At 38.5% G+C, this 26,816-nt stretch overlaps 1 protein-coding gene across 5 annotated transcripts in view; it reads right to left on the reverse strand.

The window, feature by feature from the left end:
• Positions 1-4,799: 4,799 nt before the first annotated feature.
• Positions 4,800-26,816, reverse strand: part of ADGRL4 (adhesion G protein-coupled receptor L4) — a 101,919-nt gene continuing 79,902 nt past the window's right edge. For all 5 annotated transcript variants that reach the window (XM_075936329.2, XM_075936330.2, XM_075936331.2 and 2 more), the window contains 5 exons: positions 25,585-25,805; positions 25,403-25,469; positions 8,780-8,871; positions 7,059-7,227; positions 4,800-6,482 (listed from right to left, as the gene is read on the reverse strand). In XM_075936329.2, coding sequence (XP_075792444.2) covers positions 6,420-6,482; positions 7,059-7,227; positions 8,780-8,871; positions 25,403-25,469; positions 25,585-25,805 — 612 coding nt within the window. In that variant the 3' untranslated portion in view covers positions 4,800-6,419. The remainder of the gene's footprint in view (positions 6,483-7,058; positions 7,228-8,779; positions 8,872-25,402; positions 25,470-25,584; positions 25,806-26,816) is intronic.

Consider the following 26,816-nt stretch of genomic DNA (forward strand, 5'->3'; position numbering starts at 1 on the left):
CAGATGCTGCTAACTTCTTTTAGTTCCTAACTCCTTGGTGACAGGTGAAAAAGTCATAGTGGCTGGCATGATTTCTTGTTCATGATATTTTGGGGGATTTTGCTAATCCCCGGTGGAACGAATATGCAGATTATGTGTTGTAACCTGATCTTTCATCATTAACATAAATGAGCGGATGCTAAACTACAGGGGTTAAGATGAACACTTATAAATATGTCAAGGGGGAAAATAGTATTTTAGAAGGAAAATCTGTGCATTAATTAACAAATGAAAGAAAAGAATCAAATTAATGATGGCTCAAAAGTAGCTGAGATACCAAACTTTAAAAAACCCAACTGTATATAGTCAGTAAATGAGGACTAACTAATGAAAAATCACTACTGATAATGAGCAGATGAGGGAATACTGTACTTGGAGATTGTGAATATATGCAGATCCATTAGTACAGATAATAGGCATCCTAAGACCCTGATCATGCAAACACTTATACATGTGCTTAACTTTATGCACATGAGTAGCTCCACTTAAATTAATGGGACTACTCATGCATAAAGCTGAGCAAATGCATACAAGTTTGCAGGACTGGGATTTAGGTGCTAAAGGAGAGTAAACAAATTGAATCACTGATCATTATTTCTGAAATCCATGGGGAGCCAATGAAGTACAAAAGTCTGGACACTGTAGAAGCTATATTCCAAAAGATGGAGAGAAGGGATTCAGGAAATTACTGCCTTTATGTCAAACTTGTAGTCACAATAAAATAATGGAACAAATATTGGGGGATGGGAAATCCTTATCTAGAATATAATTAAATGGTGGGTAGTAACAACATGGATCTATAATGAACAAATTCAGACAAATCTTACTCACAAATTGTTCAGATTGGCTTGGGTTTATGTGCACTTATTTATATCAATAGTTATGATACATACAAATAATTAAATCAGGTTTCTAGGGCATGGCTGTAAGGATTGGTGAAAATAAACATCACCTCAATAAAATTCACAGATCGTACTTAAATCTATGAGTCTCCATCATACCCTCTGAATATTGAAGAGTAAGTAGGATAAGAGATAAGAACATTTACCAGCTGGAGAAGGAGATATAGCAAAGAGTTGCAAAATGGCTGCTTTAAGGCAGCAGTTGTTTTTATCAGTCACATTTAAAGAGCCAGCAGCTCTTCAAAAGGTATTCTGGGAAGAGAGGTCCTAGAAAAGTGCAATTTCTCCCTGGGGAGATTTGGTAACCTCTAGGCATTCAAAGATGAACAAGTATGTGTAACAGCCTATGGCCTTGATCCAAAGTCCATTATAGGTAATGGAAGGACTCCCACATGCCTGCTCAAATTGTGTCTGATGGAAAGTTTCACAAAAGCATTCGTAGCTATTAAAAACTACTAACGATAGCAAACAAGGAACAGCTTGCTTGAATATTTCACAAGGAAATGAAGTGCAAAATGGCTGTTTAAGGCTGTTGTAGTTTGTATCAGCCACATTTAAAGGGCCAGCAACTCTTCAAGTTTGACATTTTCATTGTGTGAAATAGTGTCAGCACACTGAAGTGGATACCATTTCAATTCTATACCAACCACAAACACGTCATTTGATATACAGATAGCTTTTCCAGTCTGGTTTGGTAGGGAAGCCTTTTTACTTGTGTACATGAGAACTGCCGAATGGCACCTTGAGGGACTCGTGTATGTCTGAATATAAACTGAAAAGGAGGAGCCCAGCAAAGGGTGGAATTTTGGGAGAGTATAAAGGGCAGCAGTTGTGCGCTCTGTGACATGGCTAGCTTTTCATCCCATTCCCCGGATGCGAAGGGGGTGAGGGGAAAGGACTTGCATTCTGTGCATGCCTTTCATAACTGGCTTGTGAAGGGAGATCACCTTTCCCCTCCCTCCCTTAGCGGCTGGGGACATCCTGGAGAGCACAGCTGCTGCCTCCCCCATCCTCCCAAAATTCTGCCCCTGTTTTCAAACAGTACATAATGGGGGAGGGAGGAGAGGGGAAAGGGAGCACCGATCTCAAGTAGGGTCTTTGAACGCTGCTACAACACAAATAGCAAAAGATATTTTTTACTAGAGTGGCATGAAGCTGCAGCACTGGGCAGAAGTGCCTGAACCATTCTGCTTACATAGAGGCAACATGCATTTGCCAGCTGCCACCACATACAGCAATGCTCCCTACAGCTGGTCCAAAATGAGCATAAGGTGCTTCCCACCTAATCTGCTTTGGGACACCAGTCTATGTATGTTGGGAGGGCTGTGACCTGGCCATACCACCTTGAAGCTGAGTCCACTGCTGGGCTGTCAAAGCCTCTCACCACACTCAGTTACCTATCCTGCTTTCCTTGCAGCCTGAATTTAACTCCCTATGCAGAAATGAGAAAATGGCTTATGTGAGAAGAGAAAATTGCCTTGTATGGGCAAACCTTATGAAGAGCAGTTTGTAGCTCACAATCACGCAGAACTGAGACATAGGAGGGCTAAGTATGGTATCTGCAAATAATTACTTTGCCCACCTAAGTAACATTACAGCCTATAAATAGTAATAATAATTACTATACATTAATGTTGTGCTGTAAATGCCCACGATTGCCAAGTGGGACTACATAGCAGAATAAATGGCCACACTGAGATACTGCCATTCATGAAAAAATTAGAGTAGAAAAAAAATTGGGACAGTTTTAAGTGTAATTTGAACAGTATTTGTGATGGTGGCAGCACATGCTTGTTTCTTCACAGCAGGCAAAGATTACAGGTGGTCTATTCTGCAGTGCTGCTCTTGCAGCCTGAAACTTCCAAAGCTGGGCTGGCTGTGAGGATAATTATCCCCTAAATGCTGTAGCTTCTTTGAAATTCACTTTCAATTCAGTGAGGAATGGAAAGGAAATAATTATTTACAGAAAGAGCAGGTCTTTCTTAACCTAGATCTTATTTATAATGTTCTGTAGCACATCTCCAAATGTAACAGTGAACATACACTGGTTAGTAGAAACATTCTTTCTCTTCACACACAATTTCAAAATTGAATCTTAACATTTTATTTTTATCTATCTTGTTCACTAATTTCTCTCAGAGCCTCCACTGAATCCACCTGAATGTGCCACTTTTCAAAGTTCTTAATCTGTAGATATTAAAAGAACCTAAATTAGTCAGTTGGTGATCAGCTGGCCTCACAAAAAGGTTATGCAGATTTCTTATTTGAACAGCAGTTTGTTCATTTTATGCAACTTGCCTGAGTATATGAATTTTCTTAGCAAAGCCATAGATAATGTGTAGGTGATGCTTTCCATATGGTTATTTCTGGTGGTTCTTATACTCTATGCTTTGGTTTTGTTGGAAGCACACAGAAATTATTGTAATTACTCTGAAACCAGAATTACATTTCTTATATTGCATCTGAAGAAGTAGACGGGTACATCCACAAAGCACATTGACTCTGAAATACAATTTGACAAACAGAATATTTATGTGGTACATGATTTATTCATTACTCCCTGTCATATCACAGGACCTTTGCTACTTTCATAATTATTTAATTATTAATTTAAATGAGGTTTTATCCATGACTTTATTTTTCCATTTAAGTCACATCAAAAATAAAGTAACACAGTTTGTGTGCCTTTATACCTATTGTAGTAGCAGAATATGCTTCATTTGCTAAGTGCCCCATTCTACAGAGACTTATGCATGTGCTTAAGGACTTCGGTCTCCATGAAAAATACAAGTTTTTATCCACTGTGGAAGAGTCTACTGAATAGCTCAGTAAAAATTAAGTCAAGACTGTCAGTGGCTGTCTGAAACTCAACACTAAATTACAAGGGATGCAGAAACAACTCCAGTGAAACACATGAATCTAAAAATTATGAAATCATTGAAAAATGTCACTACTCAGGTAATAGCTAGAGAATAGCTAATTTTCAAGAGCTTTGTGGAGCAACTAGAAAGTGTTGTAGCAGTATCCCATGAGAACTGTCTGTTCACCATGCCAGGAAAGAAATCCTCTCTCCTTTAGCTTGCTGGCTCATTCAGTGACAGCCACCTTCCACCTATTGTTGAGACCATTCTCCCTCCCTCAGCTCAAGAAGCAACAGTATGTACTTGCCACAGAGGCTAGTGTAGACCACAGAGCAGCTGCCTACTGAAGAAGCTAGCCAGGAAGTGAGAAACTGATTGACCCAATGTATGGCTGAGGGCCAATTTCAGATGTTCATTGTGGTAGATGGCTAAAGATGAGGGAAAGGCTCATTTTGGGAATAGTATCAGAAATGAGGCACCTGTGCAAGATAGGGCAAGTGTTGATGAGATGACTGATGTGCCTAGTATAATAATATTTCAATATGATTTAGTGAGGACTAATATAATAAGGTGCTAAGATTTAAGAAACTGCAAGAGTCACATGATGGATCTTCTCTTACATGCATGGACCTCTTATCACTACTTGGGAGGAAAGTAAAGTATCAGTGTAAAGATTTGACCCCTGGATTGAGTTTTGCTCTAAAATATGTTCTTTAATTTTAAAGTCCATTGTAATGAAATCACGTTGTGGGATACTTTCTGTCAAAGGTGCTATTTCAATCTCCCTGAGCATACTGAAGTTGTTATGCAGTTAGCAGAGGTGTTTCTTTGCCCAGACAACCTTAGTGCAGGTTACACATTTCTATATATGAGATAAGAGATGATGCGTTAATGGGTATTCCTGTGAAAACACATATGTAAGTGATATGCATCTGTATATCCCCATAGCTTAAGGAGAATATACAGCTAGCAAAGCAGATGCAGCAAAACATTCAGGCAAAGCAATAAAATGTGTTCTTTATTTATTTAAGTGAATTATAGGAAACATGTTGAAAGAATGAAACAAAACAGTTCTATTTTATTAACATATTTTACACACAGGTGACCAATAGAAAAGAAATGAAAACAAGATTGCCGCCTGAATTTTCCAAAGAAGATTTTGACAAAAGCACACAATATTTCTAATGAGAAATGTTCTGTAACTAAAGACTTGTATGTACGGATAATAGATAAAAAACGAGCAAATTTCACCATTACTAAAAAGGCTTCTTTTTTATAAATAAAATTTAAAATGTCTTCTTTATTTCAATAGAAAAAAACAGCAATAGGATTTTATGAACAGCTACATATTTACACAGTTCTCTACCAGTAAGGTTACTGGGCCTGATTCTTACAGGTGCCACACTTCCTGAGAAGGCAGTGGGATCTGAGGGGTTTATACTTTACCGGATCAGGCACTTAAAAGTGTGACATGACAGCAGATCTTATAAGGTGACATTACTGGAATTGCAGAAGCAAAATGTTTAATCCTTAATCCTGGAAAATGTACATGAGCAGGTCCATTGATGTCAACGGAATTACTCACATGCTTAAAGTTAAGCACATGTAGAACTGCTTGCAGTAACTGTGGGCTGGAAGGAAGACTAGTGCTTGTAATAAAGGAAGCAAAGGAATCTGCTATATTTACAATATATTTTACAGTGAAATCAAAGGCACATAGCCTGGCATTTACACTTGCATTGATTTGCCCATGTAACTTATGCTCCTGCATTTTATTTTGACAAATAAGGTCAGGATCCTCAAAATGTCTACCAGATGACAAACTCATAAAACATATATCTTTTCCAAAACCTTCACAAGTCACAATGCTAGATATAGAGATCTCAGTCTTTCAATAGTTAAATAAAACCAGCACTGAATTCTTGTGAAGATAGTCACAGAAGAAATTGGACTTACAAAATGTCAGTCCAAGTTATTTTATTAGACCAGACTTCAGAGGAATTCCTTACAAGTTAAAAAAAGATTAATATACAACTATATATGGAAGGGAGAAGAGAATTATATGAAACCACAAAACATTTTAAATATCTACTTTAAATTGAACAAAAGCTTGGGCTGAAACAAACTTGAATCTATTAATACTTTAATGGAACCCATTCCCTGTAGATGGTATTAAACAACTTTATGTGAAGAAGCTCATTACCACAAAAAAGACAACAGGCATGTTTCCACTAGCAAAGTGATTAATCCAATCAGCTGTGCCAGTTGGTTCTCTCTCTCTCTCTTGCTTTGTACTGCAGATACATCTAATATTAGAAATAAACCCTAAACTACAAAAAGCTCCTAGCATCCTTAAGAATTCTACTCTTTTTGTTTATGATTTTTGTTTTATAACAATACAGTTTATTTTATGTATGGATACTGATTGTATACAGTATAGTTCAAATACTATGCATGAATGTACAATGCCTATACTGGAGAGAGAGAGTTACTGAGTTAAGAGAGTACTGTTTACTAGGTCATTTCATGTTTCACAATGCTACATTTTCTGAAATAACAATAATGTCTGTTTTCCTCCCTTCTTCCATTGTACTGCTCATACATATTTTTCTTCCATTTACCTTAAGCAGCTGAAACAGCAAGGAACATTTTTGAATAACCTATAGTATTCTTCCTGGATCTGAAATTAAAAGATGCGATTAAAACATGAGATAAATTTATGTTTGGTAAAGCCAGTATTCTATTTTACTTGGTTTTAAAAGTGTTAATATTGAGGTACAGATTTTGGCATTAGGAAAGGACACCAAAGATGACAATCTCAGAATACCATATTGGAAAGTGAACATTAAACCCCAATTCAGATCCTAATTGAAAAGGATGAAGACCAGACGTATTCAAGCTTTTACGTTATTTCATAGACTAGTTGCATTGTAATAATGTTTAACACTGAAATGAATAGTTTTTAAAACCCTAAACCTGAGAGAAATACCTGAAGAGATAAGAATTTAGGGTGCGGCCCCACTGAAGTCAATGGCAAAAGTTCCATGGTCTTCAGTGGGGTCAGAATTACACCAGTTGGTGTCCTGCAAACACACACATGAGTAACTCTGCATAGGTGAATACCTTCTTAAAGGGTTAATTCAGATGCATAATGTTACACAGATACGGTAAACATTTACAGGACAGGCTCCTGATTCTGTAGCTATATATATGAATACTCACATGAAACATTTCCCACAGGAAAAATGGTACTTACTTTTCTAGACAAAACACAAAGAAACAGGAAGATGAACATCCCCTGAAATGCATTGAAGATTGTAAAAAGATACGCAGTGACCACTGATCCCTGAACGACATGAAGCACCCCAAAGATCCAGGTAGCTCCAAGAAGGAACAGGAGAGCAAGAGCACCCCGAGCACAAGACCTAGGCAAAAGCAAAATAATGCAGTCAGTTTGGTGACAAATGTGATTTTCTTCTTCTAATCTCTCCTTTGGAAAATGAATTATTCACAAAGGCCTGAGGACATTTAGCCTTTTGCAATGACATGGTGTGTACTTTAGGATGTGCTGCAGGACTATTGCAAGAATGTGCTCACAGTCATTGTAGAGCAGTACAAGAGTAAAAATGAATGCCTTGAAAACCACTGGCTTTCTTAATTTTCATACAAGTTTCCTCTGGTGTACTGCAGTGCTGTATGATTTGATTTTAAATATACTGTGAGTGTAATTCCCTAAGGTAAAACATATGTCTATTATGAAGGATTCTCCATCCCCAAACCAGAAAAAATGTACCGTGTGTTCTTAGGTCAGCACAGATGCATGGCATCAAAGGGTCTTATGGCTCCCTGATCAGAAAATGGAGCCATCAGTAAAACCATACACTCGCTTAAAAAAAACCATTTTGCCTTTACAACACAAATAACTTCACATAGTTCCTAGTCAGAATATTGCTGCTTTAATATGCTATAAATTGATAGGCTGTGATTTATTTTTGCTAATATTGTGTATAGCTCCCTTACTCTGGCAAATGTTATCTTGAAAATGAAACCACTCATTACTTCCTTATTCATTCTTAGCCCCGTCATTGCAGGACCTCCTTAAAGCAGAAGACATTTTTAGCATTGTTCCTCTGAAAATGAATAATTTTCAACTTCATTAAAACCAGCTCACTACATGAAGCTATGAAAGATGAGGGATAAGAGAAAGTAATCAATCAAACCATTTCTAAATCCCAACTATAAATCTTGGGCAATGCATTGAAACTGCAGGAGTGTTTCTAAGCAACACAAACAGTAAGTTGTTTTCAATGTTCCCTGTAGTACACTTCAGCTTTTCCTGCACAAACGGTTTTCAAGGTCCCTATAAATCAGTTTTAAAGAGAGTGAGTTGATGGAAAAATCATAGCAGCATGCAAAGTAAAAATCCTGGGGAAGGAAAAAGAAAAGAAACAGTGAGCCTCATTGTACTATTTCTTCACAGATAAAGTGACTCCCTGAGAACTTGGTTTCTTCTTCATATATTTATTGTATGTCTCTTTACTCAGGGAGAAATCTTTTAATTCTGATTCAGTCTCAACTCATGAAATCAGTTTTTGCCCTAGAAGGCTGCAGGATCTGATGCTTCCAAAGGAATGGAAAATTGGTCCTTTAATCCTGACTACCAGCCTTTCATCTTTTCTTTATAAAGGGCCAGACTCTGATACTCATCTCGTGCAGTGCTTGTATACCCTGCAAGCTGCCCCATGCATGACAGTGGGACAATCTGAGGAGTAGGGAGTTGCTCAATGTGAGCAAAAGAGGGCAGAATCCAGCCCCAAATAAACTTAATGTGATAGCAGAGAATTACAGTTTTTTCTACAAACCATTCAAAAATCCTGGTGTAGGCAAATTCATTATTTTTGCAAGGATCACTTCAGTATCTAACTGTATTTAAAGTTATGGATGGATGGTGGACTTTGTGTTAAAAGGGAAACTTACCTTATATTTTCATAACAGCTAACTTCTGGCTTTAACATTGCAGTGTGTTGAAACACTTTGTAAATAATCACCCCAAAAGCCAGCAAATTAACCTGAGGAAAAGAATGGTTTTGGTTTTAGTTCAGACTAATGTGCAATATTTAAATAAAACAAGTAAACTAAAGATTTCTGTGCACATGTAATGTAAAAAAACCTGTTGTTGGGGAGCAAAATCCTCTCTCCAATGCACATATATTAAAAAAATATTTATGATCCCTGTAATAAAGAATGATCAAACAGGTCTGCAACTCTTCCTTACCTCAACAGTATCACCAACAGTAGCCTGCAAATGTTTTTATTGATTTTATTGGGAAATCTCTTATATTTCCTGCTCAGACTTTTTTCCTCTGTGTGCATGTGTATTTATAAAAATAAAACCTTACAGATTTTTCATTATATGTTATATTGATGAAATGTATGTTTTTGTTGCCAAATAATATCTATGGCATAATATAGTCTGAGGTCTTTAGGGTGAGTATACTTTCAAGCAGAATAAAAAAGCCGAGGTTAACCCAAATAATTTAAAAAATAACTTTGGTTGATGGATTCATTTCTGGGTATAATGTGTTATATTTTTATTTTCTTGACTGGGGAATAATTTTTTAGTGATTTTTGGACCAGTTTTTATGATGATGGTGCTTTATTTGTGGTTGAAACATAAAAAAAAACCCCTAAAAAAGAGGTTTTGCAAATGATGCTCAATTTGCATGCTTGGCCAGGCTTCACTGAGCTTTCATATTTAAGTTTCTACTACATTCCTCTTACAAGATGTATGGGTTTGCGGTCTTCCTTTTTTAAATTTCTTATTTTGGTTTGCACCAGTTAACATCAGCATCTATTAAAAATGTTAATAAATGAAGCAAGTTTCAAATGGGTGTCTTCCAGATTCTCTTTGTAAATGCTTGTGGGATTACAGCTGTAGACTGAATAGAATTAATATCTCTCTGTCTTGTTTCTCCAGAATGATCGTTTTTATGAATCCCCTTTCTCTTCCTTTAAAAAAACATTATAAAAGTGCAGCATCACCATTAAGGTATCAGTTTAATTTTCTAACATTTGCTGTCTTTGGTCTCAGAACATTGTTGATTATGTTGGGGGATATTAGGTATGTTGTTAAATGCAGGCTCTGCTTTAATTAGCCTGCTTTAATACAGTAATAATGTATTTACGATTTGATAAGACAGGAGAGAGAGCTGATTAGTAGTTTAGGGAATTAATTCTTCATTGAATACCTTGCACTTGCACAGATCATGAGATTTTCCGAAGCTACTTACATTTAAAATTGTAATCTATAATATCTCCTAAACCAGCAATTTTTCAAAGTTAATTATAAGTCAGTAGTTATGATAATTATATGCAGAGTTACATTTTATCATATATTTGCTGGTGAATAATAGATCAAGTAACTTGGCATATACAGTATAGTCTGCATAGCCACACTGAAGTATTTTTAAAATATTGTCTAAAAAATAAGGTAAATGTGATCAAAATACTGTACAGAGTACTCACTGAAATTTCCCTATAAAGTGGCATAAGATTGGTAACTTTTGAATCATGATACAAAGCATGGCCTAGTTTCTCTTCAACGGGCCTGTTTCAAAATCCACCAATGCCAAATAAGAGCCTTTTTCATTTACTTCTATGGTCTTTGTAGCAGGCCCTGTGGACAATCCCTATTATTCCTTACCATGGACAAAAAAGGCTTGAAAGGTGTCTCAGTCCACATACTTCTCACAGCTCCTATAGGACAGGAATGGCGCAGCCAATGGGAGCTTTGAGTTGCCATACCTGCAGATGAACAGGTAAATAAAGCGCAGGTGGCCCATCGGCCCACTCCTGGTCAAGGGGATGGGTGAGGTTAATGCTGGCTTCATTGGAGTCTGCCATGAAAGAGTTTTTGTACTGTGTGTCTGAAATAACCTCATAGGAACTTGTGTTATAGGGTAGTGACTGTGAGCTTTACTTCTGAAATACATGGTATTTTGGAAGAGTTATTAAAATCCTAAATATGTTTTTAACCCATGTTCTAACATTTCCAGGCACTATGTACATAAAAAATAATGAACCAAATATATTTGCAGTGTGTACATTAAAGTGAGAAATGCTCAAAACAGAGACTTGTATGCAAATTTTTCAAACCCCAGCAAGACACTTTTTGCACTGCAGCTTTGCCTATTAGATGACCCAAGAGGAGGTGATAACAAAATAGTTACAGTTCCTCCCAAGAAGCCACAGTTTTCCTAAGTAAGGAAGGAATTGACAGTATGTCTTGTTATAAAGTTTTGCTATCAATAGAACAGAGGCTAAATGTCTTGAGAAACTGTTGTGCGTCCTGTCAGGGGGCTCTGTGAAGTATGTATTTGTTTTTGGTCTGCTGTTCTAACACCATATGATCTAACGGGGGAAAAGGGAACTGTAATATCCCCTAGAGAGAAATCAGGTCTGGAAACTGCATTCTCTTGCAAAAAAGCAGGGGAAACGGCATTGTACACTCATAAAAACCAGGTGTTGTGGGGCAAGTGGCAAACTGAATTCTTATTATTCTGCTTTTCCCCTTTAACATCAGGTACACAATTGAAAAGCTTCTGATTTAGAGCCCAAATCTGCAGACCTGCAGCCCTTATTCTCGATGGGGACTGAAGATGTTCAGCAACTTGGAGGATTGGCTGCTTTGCAAGAACAACTTTTGCAATTACTCTCATTTTTCTGCCATGTCTTATGAAGTTCAATTACATAAATGGTTGGTCAAAGAGCATAGAGTAACAGTCCCTAATCTACCATCAACCACACATTGCCTGCTTTTAAATGCATTTGCCAAAGCATATTTAGTAAGACTTATCTTACTTTCTAATAGCATTTATGCACATTGGTAGATTTGTGATTTTACAACTTTTATGTAAATAATAACAAAAAAAGTGAATGAGTGTGTAAATGAAAAGCCACTGAAAAAGGAAAATTATCAGGGTTTCATCAATAATGTATGTTGCAGAAGGAGACCTCTATGTGTATGATTCAATGTAATCCCAGATTCCTGCAGGGAGTGTCACAAATGATATCCTGGAACACTGGTTTTCGTGTTAGGAGGATCCAGGATTAAACTGAAAGATATTGACAGCTCCCCATTGGGTATACATTAAGACAATTCAAGGAACACAAGTTATTTAATCTTTTGTTGGCACCTTCCAGACATTAAACAGCTAGCTTTGAATGCACTTTTTGCCATTCTGTAATAGAAGTGCTACATTTTGATTTCCACAAAACACACTCTTCTTTTGTAGGATCCTCCATATGCAGGACAGGACAGTTCAGAAATCAAAGATAAAATCCTGGCCCTAGTGAAGTCCATGGCATGACTCCCATTATCTTTAGTGCTGCCAGGATTTCATGTTCTGGAGGAACAGTGGAGTATCAAAAGATTTACATGTACGAATGGATAATTATCTGAGCCTCTTCAGCTGCATAACTCACTCTATAGTTTATGGCCCACCTACATGTATGTCATGGTGAATGATGTCCTCCCGAAGAAAAACTCATGCACATTCCAAGAAATCTACAGAGCCCGCGATTAATCAGCTTGTCATGAGAATTGGTTTGTTTGCCAATGGAATCAGCAAAGGTGTGTCTTTCCAACCACCTTATTCCATGATCCATGGAGAGAGTTACATAAAATGGTTCCACCCTACTTGCTTGTCTACCTCAGCCCTGAGTTAGGATGGTTCCCTCTGAACTCTGAGTGCTGTTTCTTTCCTGCCTCTGCTCTCCTACCCTTATAAGAGGCTAGATATATAGGAGTGAGTCTGAATACAGTGAAAGTGTCACTGCAAGGATTCAGAGAAGTACTGAAAAATAGCATTATGTTATTGTGTAAGCAAATTACAAACTTCCTTGCTGAGCTCTAACTGAATTTGGCAAATTATGTAATCGTATAAAGATGATCACATAGGTTTTAAAAACCTAAATGCTCCAAGCTGTTGGAGTCATGCTAATAGTATATTGCTTAGCAACTGCTAAGTTTAAAAATGATCTTTAATTCCGCTGTTAAAATGTTAAAAATGGGGTATTTTATAATGGCAGAATAACAATGTTATATCCTGGAGTAAATGTTATGTTTGTACTTTGCATTATATGTACTTTGCATTATATGAAACACTTCTGTATAATGCTAATTATTTTTTGTTGAGTGCTGAATATTACAAAATATATACAATGTATTAAAGGATGCGATTTAATTGCTTGATTCTGCTATCCATACTCATGTTGAGTAGTAGCTTACTCCATTAGTAGCCTTTACTAAATCACTTTCACTTGAGGTGAAAGGGTACTATTCAATGTGAGTAAGAGTGACAACTGGCAGCTTACTGAGCAAGGAGATTTGCCATCATTTTGCTCCATCAGTTTATGTTACAGCTTTCAGATTTTGCAACCAAGAGAATACTTTTTTTTTGATAATGTACAGAATGTGTGGCACAAGAGCAACTGATTGCACAAGTATGTACAGTGGGTTTCTGCCAGATGCTTTGTTATAAGGAAGAGCACAGGATAACTCTGCCCAGAACTGTCTAAACTTAACCATTTATAGATCAGTAATAGTTTAATTTGAAACTAAGCTTTCTGAAACTATTTCAAGAACAAATTTATTTACCAAAGAGAAAAAGAATGTATATGTTCATAAATAGCGATTCTGCTCTAAGAACACTGAAGACACAGTTTAGCTTTCCACAGAATAATAAAGTCCTTTTAGTTTCAGACTCTAAGGCTCTCTCTCCATCATTACAAAGCAGAGCTAGTACAATAAAGGAGCTAATTCTAAAGAATCAGATGTACTAGTTCTGATTCAGTCTGGGCACTCCACATTCAAACTTCAAAAATGAAGCCCCCAAATCATCCTTTTTTCCTTTTTTCAGTCTCTGTCTCAATAATTGATGAAACCATCTATATGCTGATGTCAGATCTCACAAAAAAGAATGAGAAAATTTCTCCTGCTGCTCTCTTAGGCATATACTTGAATTTTTTACACACATTAGATTGAATTGGGCTCCTTCAAACAGTGTCTGATGTTCAGCACAGTTGTATCTGTATCATTCCCTTCAATGATCCTTATTATCAGTGGCAGAATTAACGAGTCCACAATGATCTGAATTCTGCCATGGAGAGAGATTTCTGTCTGGCTACCTGACTAATGGACGGGTACAACGGCAACATTTAGTGGGACATTATTTCTGAAAGGGCAGAATAGAGTTAAACTGCTAACAATATAACAGTTCAAGCTTCAAATTGAAAATGTATGCCATATTAATTGCATAAAATTGCACACAAGCTGGCAGTCAAACAGTCTGGATTTTGTTTCCTGTCTGATTTCTCTCATTATCATCTCCCAGATGAATACAACTTCTTAAATGCTTTACTTATACAACAGTTGCCTTACACAGCAGTGGAAAATGTAGGAAAAAATTGAGAATTTGTTTAGAATAAAGGCAAGGTCTCCAGCGGTACAGGCTAGATTTTGTGACTCTAATTGTTAAAGCAACTTCACTTATTTAAAAGTGTGAATATGTGCTGGTTGAGTTCATTTCAGACCCTGTCTCAATAATTATGACATCTTCTCATGAAGTTGTGTAGCTATGAATATTTCATAATCTTTTTAAACACCTCAAGCTGTGGATTTAGCAATTTGATAAGTGAGTAGTTGTCAACATTTCTGAGAACACTTTTAGGGAGGCCTCAATAAATAAATGTTTTTCTACATTTCTCAGGGGAATGCATAGCGTCTGTTCTCTGAATCTCTCCGGATTCAATTCAGTTTGCCAACCAATTGCAGGGGCTAGATCTACAAAAAAGATAATCAGAGAGTTGTCATGTCCAATGCTTCGAGGCTCAGCTGCCTAGTGGAATCTGCAGAGCTATGTTGGGTGTCCAAGATCTTTATATGATGCCTGGGAAGAGTTAGGCACTTAAGAATAGGATACACAAAAGCCAATAAACTGAGCAGGGAACCGCCTGAGTTTGCTAGTAGGAGATGCTAAGGCAGGGAGTGTGGCTTAACCCCTTCCCTTCAAAGGGAGCGAGGTGCATCTTTCCACATAGGATTCACTGCCAGAAACCTCCTCCTAAAGCACCAATGCCAGGTCAGTCATTCCACAACGAAAATGAAAATATTGACATGATAGTGGTGCTGAAGTCCCTGCTTCAAATTAGGCATAGATTAATTCTGCCCCTTTTCCTGCAAAGAATCTGTATACTTTGAGCCAAGTCCCCATACAACCTCATCTGTGCAGAGGGGATTTATAGCTGTCTTAAGTTGGTGCCTAAAGTTCTCCCTTTCTTTTTCACAGAGCTGGCTCCACAGGGGTCATCCCTGCTCCAGGTCCCCAAGCATGTTGGCCATTTGCGGGTGTGCAAGCAACTGGGAGGGAGGGTAACAAGAGTGGAACAATGTGACCAGCAGTATGCCACCTTGAGTTGTCCCTTTGCCACCTAAAAATACAAGGTTTGTATGGGGGAATACACACACACACACACGCGTGCGCGTGCGCACGCGTGGAATCTAGTTTTTATTTTCACACACACACACGGGAATCTAGTTTTTATTTTTTTAACAGATTTGTTCATTATTTGATGTATTATTTATCAACCGTATTTTGATGTAAAATTGTTCTCAAGCTATTTATTATGACTTTTCCCTTGAATATTCACTATTTTAAATAAAATCCCCTAAATCACATGGCATTATTTCTGAACCCAGGTTGTATAACTCATATCCAAAGAGCTTTCAGGGGATGACCATGTGCCCCTGTCAAGGAGAATTCTTCTAAAATCTGTGGTCATGGGAGTATTTGTAACATTTGTTCTGCAATCATTTTTGTGAATAAAAATTCCCTCCTGTGAATGTTTGTGAAAGCTGAATCAAAGTAGTAGAGTAGAAGCAAATTCCCATTTGAATAAAAACTAAGGCTCGTGAATATTTTCCCTGGTATTCACTCATTGATGTTGGTTGTAGAGACAGTTATTAGCTCATCATGAGGAAAAGTACAGATGACATCACTCTTCTCTGCAGATTGTCTAAAGCAAACCTATGCATTCCTTTCATAGAGCACTTTAAAATAAGAGAGAGTGGCTTCGATAGCATTTTACAAGATAGAAAAATAAGTCGAGAAGTCAGCCAAATGTCAGTGGCTTTGGTGAAAATCAGCATGGAGGTAGGGTATGTGTGTGGATATGCGGTGAGGAAGCAGAGTAGTGCACTTGCCCAGTGCACTCCACTTTCCCTGTGGGGGCAGGTGCCACAGCGAGTACAGGAGGTGCAAAACTGCTGCTGCTATATGACTCAAGTCCACCCTGGTGATCCTTAAAGCTGTGTCCTTGGGGACAGGGAGAGGGTGGGGTGATGAGGTTGTGCAATCACTCCACCTGGGAGCTTTAGACCCTTGATGTAAAGTAATTTGCAAGGGTATCCTGCACCTCACCTGTATTCCTCTCTTTACCTCTTTCCTTAGTTGTTTTTTCCATGATGGAGGAGATTTTACTTTAGTGAGTGGAATGTCCCTCCAGTTTCCATGGCTACGTCTACACTGGCCCCTTCTCCGGAAGAGGCATGCTAACATCTAACTTTGGAATAGGGAAATCTGCGGGGATTTAAATATCCCCTGCGGGATTTAAATAAACATGGCCACCCCTTTTTTTCTGGCTTGGGGAAAAGCCGGAAAAGAGCGTCCAGACTGGCGCGATCCTCCGGAATAAAGCCCTATTCCAGAGGATCTCTTATTCCTACTTGCCTATTATACCCACTGCCCATGCCTCAAACCATCCTTAGTGCCCATATTCCCAAGCACCTGCAAAGTTTAGGAGAAAGAGGCCATGCAACTACTTCCCATCATCAGGAAATGGCCTCCTCCTAAGTTGTTATACTGAGAAGAAACTCTGATAGGGGAGGTGAAAAAACCCCCACTTTCATAACCAGTGGTGCTGCAAGTCTAAAAAATATTTAGACTTGAAAGTAGGAATAAGAGATCCTCTGGAATAGGGCTTTATTCCGGAGGATCGCGCCAGTCTGGACGCTCTTTTCCAGCTTTTCCCCAAGCCGGAAAAAAAGCGGCGGCCATGTTTATTTAAATCCCGCGGGGGATATTTAAATCCCCCACGGATTTCCCTATTCCAAAGTTAGAATTAGCATGCCTCTTCCGGAGAAGGGGCCAGTGTAGACGTAGCCCATGAGTATAGGCATGGAGAAGGTGGCAGTGGACCCGCCATATGAGGAAACTGAAGGGCCTTCCTTACAGCACTGCTGAGAACTTGAAGTGCTCTGCACCTGCCAGACTATAGGGCTGTCTGAGAAGTCACCTTTTAACTGTGATAAGTGAAGCTGAAGATTGAGGTTTGGTGCAGTTGCTTCTGGTCACTGTATTTGGAGTTGGTAAATATTTTTTTAGACTTGCAGCACCACTGGTTATGAAAGTGGGGTTTTTTTCACCTCCCCTATCAGAGTTTCTTTTCAGTATAACAACTTAGGAGGAGGCCATTTCCTGATGATGGGAAGTAGTTGCATGGCCTCTTTCTCCTAAACTTCGCAGGTGCTTGGGAACATGGGCACTAAGGATGGTTTGAGGCATGGGCAGTGGGTATAATAGGCCAGGGAAGTGCCTTCCCTGGAGCTGCTGTTGACAAATGGGCTATGATTCTCCCCCTTCCTTGATAACACCACTGCCTCCTCCACTCCATACCGCACCCCGATAGGTCCTCACTGCTCACTGCATCCCTCCTCCTGGGATAGGGAAGTGAAGAGTGAGAGAGCCAGCGGAATGAGGAATGTCTGTGAGGCACTGCTGGGGCAGAAAGGGAAGGGGAGCTTCAGGGTGGAAGGAACTAACACTTGGGGAAGTTTCCAGCTGGATCCAGCACTGGGGCTGGCTAGACTGGACAGGCTACTGGCTAAACCAGGGACTGAGGTTGGCCCAGTGCTCAGGGGCTAGTGGAGCATGGTGCGGGGGGCGTGGGTCCACTGGATCCACGGATTCCTCAGGACTTTTCTTTTTACAGTGGGGGAAGGGTTTTGCGGGAGCGGGACCTGGAATGGAAGGGATGGGGCTGGCAGGTTTATATCCCCAAAGTGGGGATTCACCCACGGCCTATGGTTTGGGGAAGACATGGGTGCAGGGTTGAATCTCCCTCTTATGCACAAGTACCAGGGCCTCTGTGAGAGAACAGTTATAATCCAACTCTGGTAAGATTAGGGAGCTATAAACTGGAAGTTGCACCTGACTGGTGGGTGCCCTCAGGTTTTGTGATTACTTAGTACATCAGGGCTTACAGATTGCTAAAGAATACTGCAGTTTGAATGACTGTATTTCAATCAGGGTTGCAACCTTGAACTTGAAATCAACTATCATTGCCTTATGGTTTATTTCACTTCATCCAAAGAAATGGAGAAGTGGAGCATTTTTCTGAAAGGTGAAAAGATGATTATTAACACTTATATTTGTAGAGAATAATAACACTACAGAAAGTCCTTGAAATTAATTTCCACTAAAAATGAAAACTTAATAACAAGAGTAAATACAAAACAAGTGGATAAAATGGCTTATAGTTTCTGGAAGATGTGCTCTAAACACTAGAGACCAAACAGTACACATCTGTGTAAGAAATGTAATAGGTATTTACCAGAATGCATTAACCTCCAGGAAAGCTAAAACTCTAAGGACCATAAATATTAGCTGAGAAGTGTGAGCTGGTAGCAAAGTTTGTTATGGCAGATGCTGGAGGTCAAGGAACCTTTTAAATAACATATTGTAGGCTATCAAGAATACTGGCCATGAACTTCACAGTTAAAGGAGAGAAATAATAATCTAAGCACCCATATCAAAATCTGAAGTGACATTGGGCTTGATTCACCATTCCATTAGTCCAGGTGTTGATTTTTAAACCAATGGAACTTCACTGATTTTATTTTAGAGGAGTTAAATTATAAAACTGGAATTGCAGAGTGGCAAATTTGCCTGATATCTGAGAGAAAGAAATACTTTTTTCTGTTGAACCTATTTTCAATATGAAAGATGTGATCAGCCAGAACAATCCAGATTAAAGCACCAAGTGTGGAAAAGTTGCTAGTACATTGAGAACAATGCAGTAATAGTTTTGTATAGAACATCTTTTGCATTGATTACAGCAATATTACCAATCTTGAATCATCCTCACATGCACAGAGTTAGTATGAGAGCAGTTGAAAAGCACTATTTAGTTCATCTTACCATTTTTGTGGAATAAATAATTTGACAAATAATGGCAAAATTAATCAAATAAATTATCTGATGAATATTTCTTTAAAGTAATTGACCAGCTGTAATGAATATGCAGGCAGTCCCTTAATGAAAAACATTAATCTACTGGCAGCCTGCTTTCATCATTCACGTGTCACTCTTCTGTGTTGTGCAACTGCAATGTGTATATTTCATTCATTTACCCATTCATTTATACACATGAAATTCAAAATTGTATGGTTAATCAATCACCACAATTATTAGAATATTAGAGTAACTCATCTGATGAAGTGGGTTTTACCCACAAAAGCTCATGATCCAATATAATTGTTAGTTGCTAAGAGGCCAAAGGACTACTGATTGCTTTCCCAGGAAGTAATTTTAGCCTATATTTTCCAGACCCAGTTTACAAGAACAATCTAGAAATTGCAGGGATTCTTTTATAAGACATTTCTGTAGTTGCAATCACCACAATTTCCAGTTATTTCAAGAAATTAGAGCCTGAATCTTAGGCAACCCCATCAGTGTCCCTGAAATCACATTACAATACAACATTGCAATGTCTGGATGAAATGTCAAGAGAGATCATTTTATAGTGTCCAGTTTTGGATTTCTTCTGGTTTCAAGGCTCCATGTATGTGTTTTGTGACAACAGCGGGTGGTCTTATAAATAGTAATGATTGCACTGATAAAGAAGGGATGTAAGTGACTAGTTGAATAGTTGACTACTCAATAAGCCAAGGCAGTTGAGACACTACTTGACTAGTCACTTCTCCCTCCCTGCTCCCTTGCTGCCTATATCAGAGGCAGCACAGGAGGGGAGCAGGAGCTGATGTTGAGGGAAGTTGGCTTAAAAGCCGGTCCCCCCCAGCCCTGTGTGGGGCAGGCAGCGGGGGACCAGGTGTGAGCTGGGACTCAACTGTCCCCACTCACTCTTGGTCTCAGATGCTGTGCCCCTGCTTTTTAAATGTAGTGAAAGGCAGTCAGCTCTTACTATATTTAAAAGGCAGCAACTCAGCAGGATTAGCTCCTGGGGCCGGGAGCTAATCCTGCTATGGCTCTGCAATTTCCCACCTTATCAACTAATTGAGTAGTCAGTGGAAATTCCATTGACTACACGATTAGATGAGTAAATGTAATTTAACATACTTATGATAAAAATATCATTGTTAAACTGGAATGCACACCTATATGTTAACCCTATTGCTTATAATATTGTCAGAATCCAGTTCTTTGCTCTGGCATGCCAGGTACATACAAGGTAAATAGTAATACTACTGCCTAAGGTGGTTTTAGAGAATACATAGAGATACATTGGTATAACTGGTGTGTTGGCTGAAGTTGCAGGGGGGAGGGCAGGAAGGGGCGGCTTTGTCTGGGGCCTTTCTTCCTCTTAATGGGCAGTTTCAAATGTGTGGGAGGCTCTCTATGAGATCTCCATACAGAGGTGGACTTTCTCCTATGCTAATATTGTGTCTTATTCAAAAACACCCCATGCTCTATGTTGTGTGCAAATCATGCTTCCATTTTACATTCTCTCTTTGACATAGAGATTAAATCTACAAGACTGCATTAAATAAACTAGAACATTTTCTCTCATTTTTATACCTTTTATCACTGGAGCTTACTTTTGTATTTGCCTCATTCAACCATATAGTTGTGGGTGTGTATTATATATTTTCTCCCCTGCATGTAAATTCATTTTTATATTAAGAAGTTTATATTGTTATTACAACAAAATTTCTTTGAGATTGTATGATTTTATCTAATCTAAGACACAGTTTTAGAGAAAATGGTTGTAGTTCTTAAGACTACAAGTATTAGGAAGAGGAAGTAAGATGTGAAGTTGTGGAAATTATCTTCAGCTTCCAGCTTGCTTTACAAAGGTTTAAAATATCCTTTCTTCCATAACTCAATCTAGCAAACTTTTGACCCCCTCCTTTTCATGTACAGTCAGCATCTAATAAATCATAGCAATAATAATTCTTAGATAGGATCAATAATGCCACTGGTTACACATCAGGATTCTAATGGAATCTTAATATTAATAAGCAAGCACCTTAGGCAGTAGTATTACTATTTAAACAAACAGGGAAGAATACTCTTTATGATAAAGACCTGAGCTTCTTGTGTTATTACTACAGTAGATTTAAAGAGCAAAGATCTGTTTGAAACAGTGCACCCAGAGGTAGATAATCCATCAGCCCAGAACTAGTGCTGTTCTTAATCATTTACATGTTGTCTCAAAGGCATATTACATTATAATCCCAAACCACAAATCTCTGAGGGCTCCATTCATAAAACAGAAAGCACCATGTACAGTACATAGGATTTCCTGTTGACTAAGAATGTAATGTTTCTGAGTAAGAATTAGAGCTGCAGTGAGCTGCTCATTAGAGATTTGAACTCTGGTGTACAAATCCCTTTAGGCTTGCTTGGAAAAGCCTGTGAAGTCCCTGCCATTGGTTAGTTAGGCTCAGGATTAAATGCAGGTTTGAAAGCTGCCAGTATATATAGTTATATTTGAAGACTCTGTAGCTCTATCTGTTTATCTCAGAACAGAAGTAGCATTTCCTTTTCAAAGTGCTTAATTGTTTTGTATTTTTTCCCTGAGATTTCTCTGCTGATTTTAAATTAATTAATCTTTCTTTGGAATAGCAACCTTGGAAAGCCTTATGGAAAGAAACAGGTCTTACTAATTAAAAAAGTATTTCCAAATCCTCATTGCCTTGGAAATAGCATACATTTATTACACTTCCTTCATTTACCACTGTACTTGGGAAGGAGGAACAAGAAGAATAGAAATAATACCATCAGTACCCATTCCACAGAACTTAGTACTGACTTGATCTCCTAAATCAAGCAATTCATAAGCTTTTTTCTATTTTCTCCTTGGATAGAGTTACCTGGTTTCAAAGCAGAGCTGGAAAATGAGCCAATCCCATGAAGTATTTTGAACACCTTCCAGGGTATTTCACTTTTTAATTTTAGTTAAAACCCAATCAAAAATTATCTGAATTTATAGCAGCAAAACAATCCGCTGTGAATGTGGAAAATTTCCTTGAGGATTTATTAGAGTGTGCACACATGGTCATTAACAGATAATAATCAATGTGTAAGAATATTGTTAAAATAAACAGTTTCAGAAAGCATGTTCATTGCATAAGCAATCATAACAAAAGAATTATTGGCCTGTTTTCCTGATCTGTGACAGAAGGAAAGTGTAGGGAACTATTCAGAGTAGTTTCCTCCTGCAGAGAGAAATTACTTGGTGGTGTACCACTGACATCATGGGTATAAACCATCCCAATCTCACCCAATGTTCTTCTTGGTGCAGGGTGCGCTGTGATCAGGTTATTATATTTAATGTATTCTACCTACTACTGGATGACGGGACTGCTTCTGGGATCACAGGCAACTAGACATAAATTAGAGCAGTTTCAATGTTACTCTAACTTATGCCAAGGGCTGAGCTAGCTCCATATCTGAGGTTATGGTCAAAAGTTGGGTCAAATTATCTTTGCATCTTTTCCTCTTGGGTCCTGCACCAGACATAACTCAGTTGGACCTGAGAATTGAAACTCATATAGCTATATTGTGACAGTTCTTATATTTGGAGCCCATAATTTTATAGAGTTTCTCGATATTAACAGTGAATTAATGTAAAACATAGCACTGCCAAGAAATTGATAAAAATAAAAATTGGTTACCCTCCCTTAGAGATATGAATCATGGGGATGGAAAGAACAAGGAAATGTAAACCTTGTAAGTTTCCCTCATAGGAAAGGGATAGTTCATAAAGCAGGCAGAAGAAATGGCATCCTAAGTCTGTGAGGCCATAGAATAGAGGAGAATACTGAGTCTTCACTATTAGTCCTACCTCCTTTCAGCTCTGACAACTTGGCTCCTGCAAAATATACTTTTGCACTACTTTGATCCTAGAGTTACTTTCCACTGGTCTAGTTAGAATCATAGAATCTTAGAGCTGGAAGAGACCTCAGGATGTCATCAAGTCCAGCCCCCTGCCCAAGGCAGGAGCAATCCCAACTAAATCAACCCACCCAGGGCTGTCGTCAAACTGAGACTTAAAAACCTCTAAGGATGGAGATTCCACCACCTTCCTAGGTTACCTATGCCAGTACTTCACCACCCTCCTAGTGAAATAGTTTTCTTAATATCCAACATAGACCTTCCCCACTGTAACTTGAGGCCATTGCTCCTTGTTCTGCCATTCATCACTACTGTGAACAGCCTTTCTCCATCCTTTTTGGAACCTCTGTTCAGGAAGCTGAAGGCTGCTATCAAATCCCCCCTTACTCTTCTCTTCTGCAGACTAAACAAACCCAAATCCTTTAGTCTCTCCTCAAATGTCATGTGCTCCATCCCCCTAATCATTTTGGTTGCCCTCCGCTGTACCATCTCCAATGCGTCCACATCCTTTCTATAGTGGAGGGCCCAGAACTGGACATAAATCTCCAGATGTGGCCTCACCAGAGCCAAATAAAGGGGAATAATCACTTCTCTAGATCTGCTGGCAATGCTCCTCCTAATGCAACCTAATATGCCGTTTGCCTTCTTGGCTATAAGGGCACACTGTTGACTCATATCCAGCTTCTCATCCACTGTAATCCCCAGGTCCTTTTCTGCTGAACTGCTACTTAGTCAGTCGATCCCCAGCCTGTAACAATACTTGGGATTCCTCCATCCCAAGTACAGGACTCCTTGTTGAACCTCATAGATTTAAACCTCCGCACTTGTCCTTGTTGAACCTCATAGATTTCTGTTGGACCAATCCTCTAATCTGTCTAGGTCACTCTGTATCCTACCCCTGCCCTCCAGAGTATGTACCTCTCCCCCTACCCTAGTGTCATCTGCAAACTTGCTGAGGGTACAATCCATCCCCTCATCCAAGTCATTAAAAAAAAATATTTAACAAAACCGGTTGTAGAACCGATCCTTGGGGCACTCCACTAGAAATCGACCGCCAACCTGACATTGAGCCGTTGATCACTACCCGTTGGACCCAACATTCTAGCCAGCTTTCTATCCATCTTAGAGTCCATTTATCCAATCCATACTCCCTTAACTTGCTGGCAAGAATATTGTGGGAAACCGTAGCAAAAGTTCCCCATGTAGATGTTAGATTGGCTTGAAATTTGCCTATGGCTTCTATGCTAGGCTTGGGAGGAATGGGTGAGTAGGTACTACATTGCACTGAGGGCACTGTCCTGTATCTGGTTGAGCTGTAGGGGAGCAATCCACAGCTAGCATGACAGAGCCCAAGATTTGGTTCCCTGACTTCAGAGGGAATTTTGGATACACACATAATGCAAGAAGAATTGGGCCAAAATATATCTGGTACATTATTCAGCATGAAAGAGGTTAATATTTTCATGTGTATAGCCATGTGCTTGAACTATTTTTACTTCACTCTACTCACATTGTGCATTGTCACGTACTCTTTTAAAAAATCCACACATTTATCACCCCACACATAAAAAATAGTTGAAGATTGTAACTGAACTGACCATAGAGGCCGCAAGGCTTCTGCTATACCTTCTCCTTCTTAGAGCTCCTATTATTGCCTGATCACTGTCAATCTTCTCACACACAGTGGTGCCCGATTACAGATGAAATGGTTTGTTAAACTTTACAGCACTTAGAAATGTTCTTGAAGCACCGAAAGATGTCTTATTTAGAATGGAACATATAATACCTGCCAAATTTGCAGGTTTGAAACCATTTCCAATAAGAATTAAAAAGGCCCTCTTCCCATCTGAAATAGGGCTATCAATACTTGACTTGTCTGCCCACGTGAAATAGAGGGTTCTTGTCTTTGATGTTGCAATTTAGTTTAAAATAGCTTTTATGATGACAGGGTACATAGGAATGATAAAACCATAAAGATGACAGTCTAATCTTCTAAGATGACCCGTCACTGATAAAAGATTAAGTAACGCGACATTTCAAATACTAGATTATCTGTCTGTTGGAGCAGTGACTGTATACACCTCCTGCTGAGCCTTGCTGAGATACCACTGACATGTGAAGCTCTTGCTTCTTACAAACTAAAAATGCTGCACAGAATTCTTCAAAATATCAGGTTAAAAGAAAAGAAAAGAAAAGTCATGATCTGTAAGTTTTGTTAATCAAACATTTGTTTTCCAGGCCAGCAAAGCATTTAGAAATAATTTAGAAACTATATTATTGAGTCTAAAATAGTCAGTCCTGCCCTATAGTTACTCACAAAAAGACTGTCAATAATTTAGTGATTATTAAACACCTTTTATTATCAGTTTTATTCACAATAATAAAAAAGAACAATTATACTTACAAGAATTATTAGACATGCTGGTCCTATAAAACTCCATATAAAGTTATTCTTTGTGCTGAGCCAACATCTGAAAAGTAAACAGCACAGGATCTCTTGAAAATGTTCCCAACTCTTACACACACTTTCTTAGCATTCTTACACCATATTACCCATTGAAACAGACATGAAAAACAGCAACTTACACTTCCGTAGTTCCGTAATATTTATATCCCAGTGCTGCAGAAATTCCAACCACCACTGCTGGACTCACATAACCAAAGATATAGAAGTTCTTGTGTAAGAAGCCCTTGTTGTAGATGACTCCTACAACTATAAGGTATAGGTGTATGCCTTCAATGCACATCCATGCGAAGGCAGCTAAAAGGAAATAATGGAGCAATCCAGCAGTGATTGAACAGAAGAGCTAGAAAGTCAACCAGAGAAAGCAAAGTCATAAATAGTGATTCATTAATGTATTACTATTGCAGTATATGACCTGTGGCTCTGTTAATTAATAATTATGCAAAATGGATATTCTCACAATCCAAATTTAATCAGGACTCGGGCTGTTGACCTAAACACAAAACTAAATCTCTTCATTATTGTTTTATAACAAACTAAAATAAAGAAAGAGAGGGGTAGCTGTGTTAGTCTGAATCTGCAAAAGCGGCGAGGAGTCCTGTGGCACCTTATAGACTAACCGAAGTGTTGGAGCATAGGTTTCATGGGCAAAGACCCGCTTCGTCAGATGCATGTCAATTATACTTGTCATGCATCTGATGAAGTGGGTCTTTGCCCATGAAACCTGTGCTCCAACACTTCGGTTAGTCTATAAGGTGACCCTGGACTCCTTGCTGCTTTTGTAAAATAAAGAAAATGTATCTAACTTTTTAAAATCAAGCTGTGGCTATGTCTGTGTGTCGCTTCTCACAACCTCACATCTATAAATGGACATTCAACCTCCAATTAGAGATGACTAGTCTAGATGTTGTGCTGAATTAGTCAAGATGCATTTCTTTAGATACCAAAATTAAATTGCCTGGCAAATCATCATTTAAAGTTCTATTTTAAAGTGTATGGGCATTCTGCAGTTATCTCAATACTTTAAGTGGTGACAAAAGTTGGGTGCCACTAATGGTGTAACATTAAGGAGACAGCAAGTGAAGAAAAAGTCAGTCTAGAGAGATGGCTCAGGTCTAAGCAGATTGCAAAGACCCTAGTGAATAAATTCAAGAGCCCACTCTACTAAGAAAGAAAGGGATATGTTATTTGGCACATGTATAAATAGATATTCAACCTCCAATCAGAGCTGACTAGTCTAGATGTTGTGTTGAATTTGTCAAGATGCATTTCTTTAGATACCAAAATTAAATTGCCTGGCAAATCGTAATTTAAAGTTCTATTTTAAAATGTATGGGCATTCTTTTTGTAAATA

Source organism: Pelodiscus sinensis, chromosome 9 (genome assembly GCF_052426305.1).
Source record: "Pelodiscus sinensis isolate ZL-2025 chromosome 9, ASM5242630v1, whole genome shotgun sequence".
NCBI classification, from domain to species: domain Eukaryota; kingdom Metazoa; phylum Chordata; order Testudines; family Trionychidae; genus Pelodiscus; species Pelodiscus sinensis.